The sequence below is a fragment of the Onthophagus taurus genome, chromosome 3 (assembly GCF_036711975.1).
Source record: "Onthophagus taurus isolate NC chromosome 3, IU_Otau_3.0, whole genome shotgun sequence".
Lineage (NCBI taxonomy): Eukaryota > Metazoa > Arthropoda > Insecta > Coleoptera > Scarabaeidae > Onthophagus > Onthophagus taurus.
Window position 1 is genome coordinate 7,758,771 of NC_091968.1, and position 16,190 is coordinate 7,774,960.

A 16,190-nucleotide genomic window follows, 5' to 3' on the forward strand; every position below is an offset into this window, starting at 1 on the left:
CAAGAGACTATGAGTGTGATTTATGAAATAAAATTGTCGTCTTAAAAAGACTTGGTCACTAAAACAAATTAATAAATAAATAAATAATGAAAAAAAAGTTCTAAGAGTTTTCAAAAATTTTGTTGATATCAATACAACCCATAGTCTCAATTATAAATAATTTGTGGAACTGTTGTTCAGTTATTGATGGTTAAGGTGATGTTTCGTGCAATATCACTTTGATATTTATACGCTTCAACTAGATCATTCGCCTAAATAAAATGTTTCTAGATTTAGATGGAGTGTTAGCTCTAGTTTTAGTTTAATTAAAAATATAAAAGAATCTAACGCTGAATAACATTTAAAACTAGAACTAACACTAGACCTAGAACTAGAAAGTTTCTGTTTCCCCGAATGTTTCTAGTTCTAGATCTAGTGTTAGTTCTAGTTTTATACTTTTCTTAGTATTAACTTTTATACCTTTCTTAGTATTAACTGACTCAGTATTCACTTCCTCAGCTCCAATGTTAAATGTCTGTGTTAATCACTGTATGCTATCCTCAGTATCAGCCCAGAGGACGGCATCGTCTGCATAGCACTCAATCTTAATTTTGTAATCATTCAGTCTAACCATAGTTTACATTACATACTTTGTAATGTTATACCCTGTTCTAATTCTTTTATCCTTACTTTGTCCAACGTTTTGGTTAGATCAACGAAACAGAGGAAGACTGCCTGACATACATTTTCGTCAACATTGTGTGATCCGTACATGTGATTCTTCATCTCGTTATTAAATTTCGCCATGCATCATTTGTGTAGGCAACTGGTGCAATCAAAAGGACGTAAGCAAACGATACACTCAAATCTATGTAAACATTTTATTGCAGAAGATGAAATAAGTATGGTGGTACCAGTTCTAAACAGATGAGATCGTTTGGTGTTACTGTGTCAGATGATTTCTGGAAGCAAACACTGTACGCTTTGAAAATGATACGATAGCGCGGCCTAAACCAGGGTGTTGGTGGATTGTCGGCAGCAGTTTATATCTGATTTTGCAATACTTGCTCAGTATTAACTTCGAGAGACTGAGATTAAGGTCGGGCGATCGCGATGGCCAGGCCTATGAGCTAGCTCGACTTGTCCATCTTCCGGGAACTACCTTATCTAGATGACACCGGATATAACTATGAAACTAAAAATCTTTTACTACAACTTTTTTCACCTATAATCCATTATTTGTCTCGAGGAATAAATCCCCAAGTTTATGCGTATAGGTTGAGAATCACCCTGTATATATTTTGAGCTTCTTCTCGAAAATCGAGCTTTTCATTTGTATTTTTACTCAAACTTTTTAGTATTGCCGTTATATTACTATAACTATCTTTTAACACCATCATAATGGCAAGACCACCTAGTTTGGCTTAAACTTTTTATTGTGTACATTTATTTATATCTGTGGGAAGAAGCAAAAAAGAATAGATACATATGTGTATACATACATATGTATATTTGTTAAACTATTCCAAAATAATAAATGATCTGAGTTGAAGTCTTAACTGCTTCATTAGCAGCTAGATTTAGGGAGTGCGCAGCATATGGCACATAATCAACATATTTATTGTTTTCGTTGACATGTAACCCATTATATTGACCGAACATATTTGCAGTGTTGTCAAATGCAATTATATTAGTCTCTGCAATTAACCAGAGGTAGTCCATGTTCTTGTAGAAATGTTTGTAGAGAATTAAACAAATATAATCCAGTGTGACTGCTAATTTTCATAATAGAAACACACCTTTTGTATACTTTTCCCTCAAAGTAATATCGCACTACAATGGCTAGTTGATCATTGTGGGACAAATCTAACGTCGAGTCCATCACAATAGAGTAGTATTTGTATTGTATTGTTTTTGGTTTCGTTGCTATGGTAACCAACATTGTTATCTTAAATGGAACGCATATGTGTTTTTTGAATATTTTGATAGAGAATATTTCCTTCTATCTGATGCACATATCATATCATAAGGTTGTATAAGAAAAAATCGACAGCCTCCAGTATATCAGTAAATTACAAACGGCCCAGTCCATAAAGCCCATACCTTAATCCGGGGCTAAATATACTCGAAGTTCCATGCCCTCACCAACACATCCAAGAATGGTAACTGTTTAGCAGTTTTAGTTTCCATGGAAAATTTTATCATGGGGTGCTGTGAGTTTAGATGGTCTAGAAATTCCTGGAGTTTCCATGGACTCTTCTTTAATACTTCCTCTTCAAACATCTCCATGTAAAAATTGGTGGTCACAAGTGACAGAGATGATCCCATGGTTGCCTCTTCGCATTGCTCGTAGAATTCTCCTTTCCAGCTAAAATATGTCGATGATAGGCAGTACTCCAGTACTCCTGGAACATCCTTCGACAAACCCTCCGGGATGAGTTTCTGGCGATGACCAACCACGGAGTCTTTGACTGATATTCTGGTGAATAAAGGTTCCACTTTGAAACTTAGTAAGATATCCTGGGGGTCTAACTTCATACTCCTGATTGATTCTACAATATGTGTGGAATCTCTGACATATGATTCTGTTTTTCCTGTAAAAGGAGACAGAATATTTGCAAGGTGTTTTGCTAGTTGATAGGTGGGAGAATTTATGGCACTGAGAATCGGGCGTAGTGAGTCATCTGGTTTATGAATTTTGGGTAAAAAAAAGTAAGTTATTATGATTTGGAGCAAAAAAAATCTGTACATATAGGAAGAAAAGTTTATGATCAACAACTTCATCTATAGCAAAATGAAGCTGACGAGATAATATTCAACCCAAAAATTTAAAAACCAACCTTACCCAATATTCCTTACTGGGTTGATTGACATTTGTAAACAGAACTAACCTTACCTAACATTCTTTCACAGTATAATTGCCATTTCAAAAGAAAACTAACCTTACTCAACGTTTCTTGGTTGTCTTGATTCCAGCGCATCGAAAATCCATCAAATGGGAACTGTTACATTTTCTTTCTATATTTACTGTTATAGATGATGGAGAATACGTTGCACTTCAAACGAAGTTGTACAGATTTTTTGTCCAAGTTTAAACTTGCAAATATAGAAAAAATTCACATATGCGTGAGGGAGGATATGCGCATGTGAGAGAGATGGCTAAAAGAGCAAATAAGATGATGGGGCAGGTCTGGGTGAGAGAGTGTTTGGAAGAGACATCAGAAAGAAACACATTATATTTGATGGGTTGGTGAGGAGTGCAATGATGTACGGGGCGGAAGTTTGGGGATGGACGAGGCAGGTAAAAAGAGGAGCCCTAGCCTGGTACACCGATGCTTCAAAGACAGTAAGATCTGGAGTAGGTATGGGCATCAGTGGACCAAATAGCGACATCAAATTGCCCCTCAGCTCGGAATTAACAATTTTCCAAGCAGAAGTTCTTGCTATAAACTTCTGCACCGCTTTGAACCTACAGAAGGGACAAAAAGGTGCATCGATAAACATTTTCACAGACAGTCGGGCCGCCTTAAAGGCAATTCAGGCCTGCACGTGTGGCTCCGCACTGTTCAGAGAGTGTACCAACAACCTCGCTAGGGGCAATGATGTTACCCTATGGTGGGTTCCAGGTCACAGCAACATTGAGGGCAATGAGAAGGCGGACAAGCCCTTCATTGGACCCCAACCTTTGGACTACAAAAAAGCCACCTAAAACAAATAATCAACAACTGATCAAAGTTTCAAAGATAGCCTTACGCTGGAAAGAACTTTCAGGTCACAGACAAGCGAAGAGTATGATAACTCCGTCGCAAAACAAAACCAAAGAGGTTTTATGCCTCAGCAAAGGGTATCTAAGAACGCTCTCAGGCTACCTGACCGGCCATGCGCCCCTAAAATACCACCTCTTCCACATTGGACAAGCTGAGGATCAAACTTGTCGACTATGCAACGACGAGTCAGAAACTGCTGAACATATACTGTGCAATTGCATCGCCAGAGGCCGTCTAAGACACAACGTCTTCGGTAAAACTCCCCTGTTACCTACCGACATAAAGGTTCAAGACCTCAGGACAATACTAAGGTTCATTAAGGACCTACATTTGCCGTAAACCTATGGAGGGCTAAAGTTACAATAGATCTTATAGGTCGCGGTAACGAGAGGGGCCGCTCTCCTCAGCCCGGCAGCAATAATAATAATAAGAAATAATAAGGCAAGATATTCTGGAGGACGAATCGGTACTGGTGGTGGGTTCTCGGCCTGGCGAGGGAAACACTGTGGTACATTATGAGGGGGAACTGAAGGTGGATGAAATGAGGGTGGAGGCGGGCAGAAGAGCAGTTAAATATGTAGAAATAATAAATAGAAGATGAGAAAAGATCCTGAGAGAGTGTTGGAAAGAAGTTAGGGAGGGGAAGATTAGATACGGTAAAGGAGAGAGGAGGGAAAATTACAAAAGGACGGGTTATTCGGAGGCAGAGATAAATGATAGAAAAAGGGATAGAGACGTCCAGAGACAGAAGGACGCAGATAAGAGAGGGAAGATACAATGAAAGATAAGGTTTCCAAAATATTTGATTAAGGAAGGGAGTGAGGAAAGGAAGAGGCTGGTGGCCAGATTCCGTTGTGGCAGTGCGGAGGTGATGGGGACGATGGTAGGGAGGAAGGGGGGTGATAGGGAAAGTTGAACTTGGTTTATCATATATTGTAATAGAAAAATTGTAAACTTTTAGATGACAAGAAAAACTCTTATATACAGGGTGTTAGGTAAACATGCGGCAAAAATTCAAAGGGTTATTCCTTAGCCTATTCTAAGAATATTTTGTCCAACGATAATTTTTGAAATATCTCTTTGTTTCGAAGATACAGGGCGAACAAAATTTGCGACAGTGACAACATTTTATTATCAAAATGTACATGTAAAGTTGCTCAATCTACAATAAATGTTACATGACTTCCTCCAGCCTGAATACAAGCATTCAATCTTCTCGTCATTGACTGCCGAACTCTTTCAAACACACCAGGGTCGTTTCTAATTGAGTTACACCCAGCAATTATCCGATTTCGCAAATCGTCCAAATTCTCCACTGGAGTAGCGTAAACTAATGACTTCAGAGATCCCCAGAAAAAATAGTCCAGGGGGTTTAAGTCTGGGGATTAATTTCCGTATGTTGCCGTTAAAAAATTAGGAGCAATCAAACTGAAATGTGGTGATGCACCATGGTGCATAAACTACATTGCAATTCTTGTCGCGTATGATACATCCTCCAGAAACTCAGGCAAAAAGTTGCGATACACCACGCCAGTAAGTCTTCCTGGTAGAAATACCGGTTTAATTAGATAATCATCCACAATTCCAACCCAACCATTCAAGGAGAATTGATGTTGAAAATGATATTCACATACCTCATGCATTTTCATCTGCCCACACATGATTATTATGAAAATTCCTTATTGTATTTCTTGAGAAACTGGCTTCATCGGTAAAAAGAATCTGGAATCAGGAATTAATGTTTGCAATATCCATTGACATAATGCAATACGTGGAGGAAAATTAGCAGGTGGTAGTGCTTGAACGCGTTGAATGTGGTATGGATACAACAAATTGTCCTTAAGAATTTTCCAAACTGTCCAATGACTTACATTCAAAGTATTTGCAATTCTTCGTGTAGATCTTCCACGATCGTTTCCAGCACATTCTGTTCAAATTGTATCGTTCTTGCAGTCATTGATCTTCCTAGCCCTCCACTTCGTTTTAATGCGCTTGTTTCACGAAGACGTCGATGAATGTTTTCGAAGATTTGAATCGTTGAATGTACAATCGTCTAGCTTCTGATGACTTGCCATCCGCAAGTCCATACATGAAATACATGTCAGTCATCTCGGCGTTCGTATAAATCTTAATTGATCATAATAGAGTACTACACTAACTGTTAAAGACACCTCAAACAGCCAAACGTTCACTCAATCTAAACAAATGCGATCGATGAGACGTATTTAAGTACTTGATAAACTCATTGGCGTACGCCATACTTTTATTTACACTAATTTCAACAAATATCGAATATGGTTGTTGCAAATTTTGTTTGCCCTTTATCCTCGAAACAAAGGGGTTTTTCAAAAATCATCATAGGACACAACATTCTTAGAATAGGCCAAGGAATAACCCCTTAAATTTTTGCCGCATGATTATCTAACACCCTGTATATACCAGAAGAATAGTGTCTACAGAGAAACAGAAAGTGACAATAATAATTTTTTTTCTGCATTTGTTGCTATTGATGATGTGGAATACGACGCACTTCAATCTAAGTTGAGCAGACAATTCTGCTCAATCCGAATTGGACTATATTTACAAGAAAACCACATCTCCGGAAAAACAAACAGTTTGAAGGATAATTATTATTCTCACGAAGGATTGTGACCAATAAAACCGCAATTAATTGATTAACCAATATTTTGTATCTAGTTTCGACACTTCGTCAAGGTGAGTTCGTACTAAGAAATACAAAGTAATTATTCTTAAAGTAAATAAAACTACAGTTTACTTACAATTGCACTAAATTAGAGAATAATTTTGACATTGTCAAAAAAAAAACCACGTGTAGAATTTTTGTTAAGTGGCATTACTTACCACGTGGGTTAACTCTGAGTGAGTGAGATTAACGGTTAACAGTTGACAAGTAACAGCGCCACTACAAGTGAAGCTTATAGCGCGCGTAATGGATAATATTTGAATTTAAAAATTATTAAAAAAGTTACAGATTAAAATGTTAAACAGTGAACAAAAACATTAATTATGTCTACGGTCTGGTTTGTTTTTATATAATTCAAAGATTAATGAATAGACATTAATCAGTGAGTCAATGTCATTTTTAAAATCCACAGTATCGTGCTCAATAGTAATGTGAAACATTTCTAAGAAGGTTCTATTGTATAAGTTGTTTCCAAAATCCAGTATTTTACTTCATCGAAATTAAATTTATGATCAGTATCCAATGTATGTCTAGCTAAAGCACACCCACCCTTTTGGTTCCTTATGTCACTTTTGTGTTGTGATATACGTTTCTTGAGCCATTGTTTGGTTTGGCCCACATAACATTTGGAATACACGCCACATGGTATACGGTAAATTACACCGGATTGATATTCAGTTGAAATTTTATCCTTCAAGGATGAAAAGATTGAGTGAAGTTTGTATGGGTAATGTTCAATTAATTTTAAACTTTTCAAGTTTTTGAAGGGATAGGGATGTCCAGAGACAGGACAGAAGGACGCAGATAAGAGAGGGAAGATACAATGACAGATAAGGTTTCCAAAATACTTGATGAAGGAAGGGAGTGAGGAAAGGAAGAGGCTTGTGGCCAGATTCCGTCGTGGCAATGAGGAGAGAGCGAATAGGTACTGGGTGGATGATGTGGAGAGGTGGTGTCGGCTGCGCGGAGGTGATGGGGACGATGGTAGGGAGGAAGGGGGATGATAGGGAAAGTTGAATTTGGTTTATCATATATTGTAATGGAAAAATTGTAAACTTTTAGTAAATTACACCGGATTGATATTCAGTTGAAATTTTATCCTTCAAGGATGAAAAGATTGAGTGAAGTTTGTATGGGTAATGTTCAATTAATTTTAAACTTTTCAAGTCTTTGAATACTTTGGTTAACTTTCCAGTTCATTCAGGAATATAGGTAATTTTCTTGTATTGGATAGAAGATTCTTCTCGGGTTGGTGCAATTTGGTCTTGACTGATGTTAGGTTGAACATTAAAAATGAGTTTGTTAAGAAGTTTCCCTGGATATTGATTATTCAGAAAAAAATTTTTTTTTTCAAGTTTTACTAAATTTTCATTGATAAATATTGGATCTGAGATATTTGTTATACGATGTTTCATAGCGAGTACAGTGTTAATCTTATGCTTTAGCTTGTGAAGAGAACTGAAATGTATGAATCTACCTAAGAAGGTGGATTTTGTGTACCAATTGAATATAATTGTATTGTTCTGAGTCCTAATTACCCTCGTGCCTAGGAAATTCACTGAACCATTAGATTCCTTCTCTAGGGTGAACTGTATGTGTGGATTAAAGGAATTGAAAGAAATTAAGACCTTTTCGACAAACTTTTCTGGTATAGATAGTATGATGTCATCTACATACTTATTGATAAAGGGAGGTTCAAAATCCAACGAGGTGATGACCTTATTTAGAGTGTAATCCATCACAACCAAGGCTAGAATGGGTGAAATTGGGGAGCCCATAGGGGTACCAACAGTTTGTTGGTAGGTAGTGCCATTAAAGGTGAATACCGTAGTTTCGTATATAGTTTTTAAGGTTCTTAAGAACAATTCTTGGCTGACATTGACAAAACAAACAGTGGCAGAAATAATTTTCGTTTTCTACTTCTATCTAAAAATGATGAGGAATACGATGCAAAACTAATTTTCAAAGGCAATAGGAGATGGCAAGAAATATTTTTTAAGTCTAAGTATTTGTAAGTCAAACTAAATTGATCAGCAAGCAATGTGACTGTTTTTTGCACTATACCTTTTCAAGCACAAATTGGCACTAATCAGAATCAAAATGACATTAGTCAAAATCATATTGGCAATGTCAATTTCAAATTGGCATTAGTCAAAATCAAATTGACAATAATCAAAATTAAAATGGCATTAGTCAATATCAAATTGGCAATAAACAATATCATATTGGCATTAATCAACAAATTTAGCACTAATCAAAAGCAAATCGGCATTAAACAAAATCAAAATGACATTAGTCCATATCATATTGGCAATTATGAATTTTAAATTGACATGGGAATAAAATTATATATCAGCATTAAATAAAATGAAATGGGCAAAAACATTTTATTGACTTACAAACACAGTAGATAACAATTATATTACTTAAGAAAGTTATGTTTTAAATAACACTCTTAAAAATTTATATCTTGCATATTCAATGCAGAAGGGATAAATCGTTGGATGTGGGCCATAAACATTGCGCAATTGGCAACAGTAATCTTGTCCATATTATTATGAACGGTGTTCTCTAATTTCTGCATTCGATATTCTGTTTGAGTCAGATGATCCCGGTCAGCACCAGCCAAGATGTTATTTAGCTGTACAGCCATATCTGTTTTTACTCCTGCTTTTAATGCAGACCACGCTTGTTCAATAGGATTAAACATAGGGCTGTACGGACTTAGGCGTAAAAGTGTGTGGTGTTCAAATTCGTTTTCTGCAAAAACCTCTTCAATAGCAGAGTGGCATGGAGCATTATCAATAACTAATGCAACTCCAGTTTGGTAAAGGCCTTGCGCTCTTCTTAGGCATTGCCTCACAAATTCATTTGCTTCCGGCTTCTTGAAAGAGCCCCGACGTAGTTCGGAATGAATTAGCCCCATGTTTCCAATGCATCCTATTAGGTGAATATTCGACCCTCTGCAACCTGCAGACACTGTTGTGCAGCGAGTCCCTTTTTTTGAACGACCCTGAGTCCGCGATATGAACAAATTAAAGTTTGTCTCGTCCATGTATATGATAGGTACGTTTTGTGCTTGAAGATCCAATAAATTTTCTACATAAGTACTGCTGCTTGTTTTCGTTTGAATATTATTCGCGTTCTCTGGTTCTCTACGAGCAATCTTCAAAGTAAACATCAATCCATTGAGATGCTGTCGAACGCATTCGTTGGAGACATTGAGTGCAAAATCTTCACGGATTTTTTCACTCAGTCCTTTAAGAGTAATTTTAGGATTTTCTTCGAGTGAACGTTCCATGAATTGACGGTGCTCATCAGTTATTTTAGCTCTACGTTTACCTCCTCGCTGCTTTTCCGGTTGTTCTTGGTTGTTAACCCATCGATACGCGGTTCTTTTTGGCACCTGTGGTACGTTTGCAAGATTACGCCAGTCACCATTGGCATTATACAAAGCGCAAATCTGTGTCCTAAGATTTGCAGCAGCATTTTTCTTTAAATAAGGCATCTTGTGTGAATATAATAGTTGAAATCTCACAATAAATTACCATTAACTTGACAATAACCGATAAGTTAACAATTGTTTGACATTTATTTTTCATGCCATCTTGATATTGTTTGGTGCCAATATGATATGGACTAATGACATTTTGATTTTGTTTAATGCCAATTTGCTTTTGTTTAGTGCTAAATTTGTTGATTAATGCCAATATGATATTGTTTTATTAAACTAAGATTAGAACTAAAACTAGAACTAACACTAGAAACTTTCGGGTTTTGCCGTGCGTCTTTTAATAAAAGGTTTGACGTTTCACGTTTGAATTTCAGAAGACCCGTGACACACACATCAAGAAGTTTGAATCTCTGGAACGCCCGTCGCAAAAGAAGAAAGGTAATAGTTTACCAGTAGAAACAATCGTCATTAACAGATCGAATGTCCCACTAACGAAAGACGAAACCTCTGTGCTCGCCAAAGGATTGAACTACGCAATCGCCCCGAAGAAGGTCCCAAAGGAAGAAATCATCTGCGAAGTGGAAGCAGCTGTTCGAGGGATGCCTGCACTGAAAGTCGAACAGATCCGACAAGAAGTTGCGAGAGTATTGAAGTCAGCAAAACCACCAAAATCCAACTTAACGGTTGGTGAAAAGAAGGCACTTCGATCTATAAAAGAAAAATCTGAAATCGTCGTGTTACCAGCAGACAAGGGGAATGCCACCGCTGTTATGGACAGGAAAGAATACGACGACAAAATGATGAACCTACTGGACCCAGCCACCTACAGGAAGATCAAGAAGGACCCCACAGACAAAATCGTTAGAAAAATGAAGGAACTGATAAAATCCACAGGAATTCCAGCAGAACAGCAGAAAGGTTTGTTTGTGCAGGCGCCGGTACCACCCAGAATCTACGGACTACCGAAGATTCACAAACCAGACGTCCCCCTCCGCCCGATCGTCAGCGCCATCAACTCCCCAACATACCAGCTGGCCAAACATCTTGCAAAGATTCTGTCTCCCTTTACAGGTAACACGGAATCGTATGTCAGGGATTCTACACATTTTGTGGAATCAGTAAAAGGTGTAAAGCTGGATGCTGGGGATATGTTGGTAAGTTTCGATGTGGAATCCCTTTTTACTAGGGTACCAGTTAAGGATGCTGTAGAGGGTCTTCGCCGAAAACTCATTCCGGAGGGTTTACCAGGATACGTGTCAGATCTGGTGGAGTATTGCTTATCGTCGACGTATTTCAGCTGGAAAGGAGAATTTTACGAGCAGTTCGAAGGGGCAGCCATGGGATCTCCACTATCGCCAGTTATAGCTAATTTCTACATGGAATTATTCGAAGAGGACGCTTTGAAGAAGAGCCAGTGGAAACCAAAACTATGGCTCCGATATGTGGATGACACGTTTGTGATATGGCAACATGGTCAAAAACGGCTCTAAGAGTTCTTGGATCACTTGAACTCTCAACATCCTATGATTAAGTTCACCATGGAAACAGAAACTGCCAAAAAACTACCTTTCCTAGATGTGCTGGTCACCAGGACGACAAATGGAGATATAGAACTTGGTGTATACCGATAGAAGACCCATACCAACAGGTATTTACAGGCATGTTCACATCATCATCCCCAACAGAAGAGGTCCGTGATCCGTACATTATTTCAGCGAGCAGCGAGACTATGTGAAGGAAAGAACTTGAAGAAGGAGCAACACTTTCTACGAGGCGTGCTGCAGAAGAATGGATACACTTCGAGGGACATCAACCAGGCCATCAAGCAGCGAAAGCAGAAAGAGGACACGGTAAGTACAAAACCACTTGGATTTATCTGTCTTCCCTATGTTTCAGGTGTAACGGAACGAATTGCTAGGCACCTCAAGAAGAACGACATCGTGGTGCGGTACGGCACGGTCAGCAAAATTCGGAACACACTCCCGATAGCCATGGACAAACTAACTCCATTAAAAGGAGCGGGAGTCTATCGACTATCGTGTAGTTGTGGGAAGGTTTATGTTGGCCAAACTGGACGCAACGTCGAGTGCCGCATCAAGGAGCATGAGAGGGATGTAAGGCTGAAGAAGATCCAGCAGTCGGCGGTTGCGGAACATTGCCATGCAGAGGGGCACCGAATAGACTTCGAACAAACAAAGGTGCTGGCTAGGGACAACAGATACTACCAAAGACTGACAAGAGAAGCCATAGAGATCCACCGACATAAAAATAACGTCAACAGAGAGGATGGCTGGGAGCTTACCAGAACATGGAAGATGGTGGTGAACACGAAGACCTCTTCCCGCCTCACACCGGGCGCGACGCAATTAGTTATTAATTAGTTTGTAATTAGCGTTAACTGATTATTAATTAGTTTTTCCGAAGTATATATAGTTACCGATTTTTGATCTCGTCACTTCGAACCAGTTTCTGAACAAGGTTGCAACATGGCATCCGAAACGTCAAACCTTTTATTAAAAGACGCACGGCAAAACCCGAAAGTTTCTAGTGTTAGTTCTAATCTTAGTTTAATTCACACCGGCCGTGAAAGCCTTCGTACTTATATGATATTGTTTATTGCCAATTTGATATTGACTAATGCCATTTTAATTTTGATTATTGTCAATTTGATTTTGACTAATGCCAATTTGAAATTGACATTGCCAATTTGATTTTGACTAATGTCATTTTGATTCTGATTAGTGCCAATTTGAGCTTGAAAAGGTATAGATGTGAAGGGTACAGGGAATAAACAGGCTAAGTCAATTTTTGTTGAAATCGTGTTAACAACACAGTCTGGTAAAATTAAAGCGAATCTTTTCGTCAATGTTCATAAAAAGGGGAAAAGACGGTTAGGTCAAGAGAAAACACAGAACTTAAATTTGGTGAAGAGGGAATATACAGGCTAAGTCCTTAAAACAAGGAATAAACCGGCTAAGTCGCAGCGTCAACTACCTGTTTTTGCTAACTCAGGGGAGTTGATGAAAATTGGCTTTTTTGCGCTAACAATAATATCAAAGAAGCTTCGAATTCCTAGTGTGAGTCGCAGTTTGTTTCTGTTGGTTTCTGTCAGTAAAGTGTTGTGTGGTGTTGTGCAAATAATGCAAGACGAAACTAAAGAATCAACGAATTGTCAGAGTACCAAAAAACGGAAAAAGTTTGGACGGCTACACGAAGTTCGCAAAAAACTTAGGCTACAAAGCCACGAAATGGGTCCGGACTGTAAATGTCGTAAAAAGTGTTTCGAAACCTTGAAGGAAGAAGTACGTAAAGAAATTCTACGCCACTTTAACTTGCTACTAACAGAAGATGAACAGAATTTATATTTGTGCGGTTTAATTTCCCTCGTACCAGTAGCAACGCGACGACCACGTCAACCTGAAGAATCCGCGAAACTTCGTGATGCTACATTTTTCCACATAATTCGTGCAAAAATAAATGATCGTATTGAAGAAGTATCTGTTTGCAGGACGGCTTTTATGTCAATTCACGGAATTACTAAGTCAAAAATCGAACATCTCGTTCGTAGTTTAAAAATGACTGGCATAGCTCCAAAGAATAAAAGAGGAAAGCATAACACACGTCCAAGAAAATTAAGTCCGGAAGTTCTAAATATCATTCACGATCACATAAAAAGCTTTCCGAATAGATCATCTCACTATGGCTTACGGGATTCTTTAAAAATTTACCTATCTGAAGACTTGAATATGAAAAAAATGCATAAATTATTTGAGGAAGTGCATCCACAAGTAAAGATATCGTATGAAACTTACAGAACAGTTCTAGAAAGGGATTTTAACATCTCGTTTGGATATCCAAGAACAGATACATGCAGTACTTGCGATCAATTTATGGCGAAGAAAAGGGTACTCCTCGCTGAGAAACTAAATAAACGAGACAATGAAACGAAAAAGATAGAAAGATTAATTGAGAAGATTGAGCTGGAAAATACTGTTCACAAAAGCCAAGCAGAACAGTTTTACATTCGGAAAAAAGCTTCGAAATTAGAATCCAAAAAGTCAAAAGAAATTGAAGCGATATTATTTGACTTTTCAAAAAATTTACCTGCCCCAAACTTATCAACCAACGATGTTTACTATAAGAGACAACTATCAATTTATGCCTTCAACATACACATTTTGGGAAATTCTCAAAGCGTGTTTTATGTTTATCCTGAGTTTGTGGGAAAAAAAGGTAGTGACGATGTCGCTTCGTTAATTCACCACTTTGTGTACAACTTCCTCGACGAGAAAGTTAAGTCCTTATACTTATTCTGCGATTCGTGTCCGGGTCAGAATAAAAATTTTACAATTTTTGTTTCCTGCATCATCTGGTTAACATAGAAAAATGTCTAGACTTTATTAAAGTTATATTTCCAATTCGGGGACATTGATATTTGGAATGCGACAAGAATTTCGGCTTGGTAAATCAAAAAACCAAGGTAGAACATCCCAAGGAATGGATTGCAGCTTTTGAAAATGCTAGATTCAAACCAAACATTTATCGTTTTGGATGTTACACAGGATTATTTTCGAGGGTGGACGAAGCATTTCGATACAATATACAAAAAGAAATGCCCCATTCTGTCCCGTCCTATTAAGGAAATAAAGGTGGAAAAAGAGCATCCACATCTACTATATTACCGCACTTCATATAACGGTGCATGGGAAAATTTTGTTATTACCAGCCCCAAGTCTCGAAAAACAAAGCTAAATAACAACGAATTTGAGCTTCCGGAGTGTTGCTATAGAGGTATGTTTAGTATAATGTTACGCTAAATATTACTATATTTACGAAAAATTTCAGATTTAATACAGATTTCCAAAGAGAAAATCCAAGATTTACAGCATCTAGCGCAGTTTTGTGGACCTGAGGCAGCAAACTTTTATTCGTCAATACCCCATAAATGAATGTTTTAAATGAATGTTTTCTTGTTTCATTATTTAATAAAATATTATAAAACTGTTGACGCTCGGACTAAGCTGTTTTATTCCCAGCTTTTGGTGCTGTTACTGAGTAATTTTGAGTATTATCAGCGTTATGCAACCACAATCAAATTTGCCGTTATATTTTACCGTAGTATCAAGAGCTACATTTCCTTTAATGATGCTCAAACATTAAAATTACTTTTACAGGCGAACTTATACAGTCTGAAACTTTTAACACGATTTCCTAGATTATTTTGTATTTTGACTTAGCTCATTTATTCCCTGTACCCTTCATGTAGTTTCGCAAAATTTTTTAATATTATTTTCTAAATGTTAACAAATTAATGTATATTTAAATCGAGATCGATTTTTGATCAGTAAATTTCGTCCATCAAAATCCAATCCAACATAATCCTTAAAATTTTAATAAGATCTCCAAAAAATATATATAACAAGTCATTAATATGATTATCAAAAAAAATGTGTCACTGATAGATTTAGATAAGATAACAACTTTTTTATTTAATTTAGAATATATTTTAAACAATCGATGAGTGAGTATGTAATCTCCTAATGAAACAAACATAAAAGAAGTTCAAAAATAAAAAATTAATGAAATAAAAATAAGAAGTGTTTTATCTTAATTAATTAAGAAAAAACCCAATTATTTCGTGGGACTTTGTCTTTTACACAACAACTTGAAGTTGATTTGAACCCAAACTGGAAGTTGGAAGTCTTGAAACTCGTCGTCTACATGTAGGCACATACCATCTACGTGTGTATGTACTTCTCGTACGCACCGTTTCAAAAGTATAAGTACGAAGAGTCGTCGAGGTGCGAACCTCCAATATAGTATAGTGGGGGGCCCAGTTTGAGAGGGCCTCAGACCGTGTGAGCCCCAGTAGTCGGTCTTCGTAGCTCGCCCCGAGCATTTTGAGTACAAGATGCACCCGCGACGGTACACCGTAAATGAATACGTTCAAAACAGTTTTAGCAAAATATTTCAAGTATTTCAACAACAGTGAAAAAAATTTTGACTCACCCATTAAAAAAGAAGAATTGATTTTAAAACAAATTAAGAAGAAAATTTGTTGGACCAAAGCAAAAAGAGTTTTTTGAGGAGTTTTTTTGAAAAAGAAAAAGTTTGATTATTGTAAAATCGGGATTTTTTTAAATTTTGGGTACCCCAAAAGAAGTTAAAAAAAAATCTCCCCGCGTGTTTACGTTAACTCTGTGTTTTGGTGTCTGCTTTTTATTCCTTGCACCTCACCAGTGATCTCCTCTTCTCTCGGATGAACCTCTTGCAATCGCCTGGTAAG

At 37.4% G+C, this 16,190-nt stretch overlaps 2 protein-coding genes across 3 annotated transcripts in view; one reads left to right on the plus strand and one right to left on the minus strand.

Annotated features, from left to right (window-relative positions):
* Window positions 1-8,905: 8,905 nt before the first annotated feature.
* Window positions 8,906-9,958, minus strand: LOC139429322 (uncharacterized). Its single transcript, XM_071194994.1, has one exon. The coding sequence runs from the start codon at window positions 9,956-9,958 to the stop codon at window positions 8,906-8,908; it is 1,053 nt and encodes a 350-aa protein (XP_071051095.1).
* A 5,806-nt stretch (window positions 9,959-15,764) lies between these two features.
* LOC111417220 (uncharacterized) overlaps window positions 15,765-16,190 on the plus strand; it is a 124,394-nt gene continuing 123,968 nt past the window's right edge. Inside the window, exon 1 of one of the 2 annotated variants that reach the window (XM_071194806.1) lies at window positions 15,765-16,185. The gene's annotated coding sequence lies outside the window, so the exon portion shown is untranslated. The remainder of the gene's footprint in view (window positions 16,186-16,190) is intronic. The other variant, XM_071194807.1, reaches the window with a different exon arrangement.

Bases quoted from the DNA above. Each gene is read 5' to 3' on its own strand.
- LOC139429322 (XM_071194994.1), bottom strand. From the start codon at position 9,958: ATGCCTTATTTAAAGAAAAATGCTGCTGCAAATCTTAGGACACAGATT.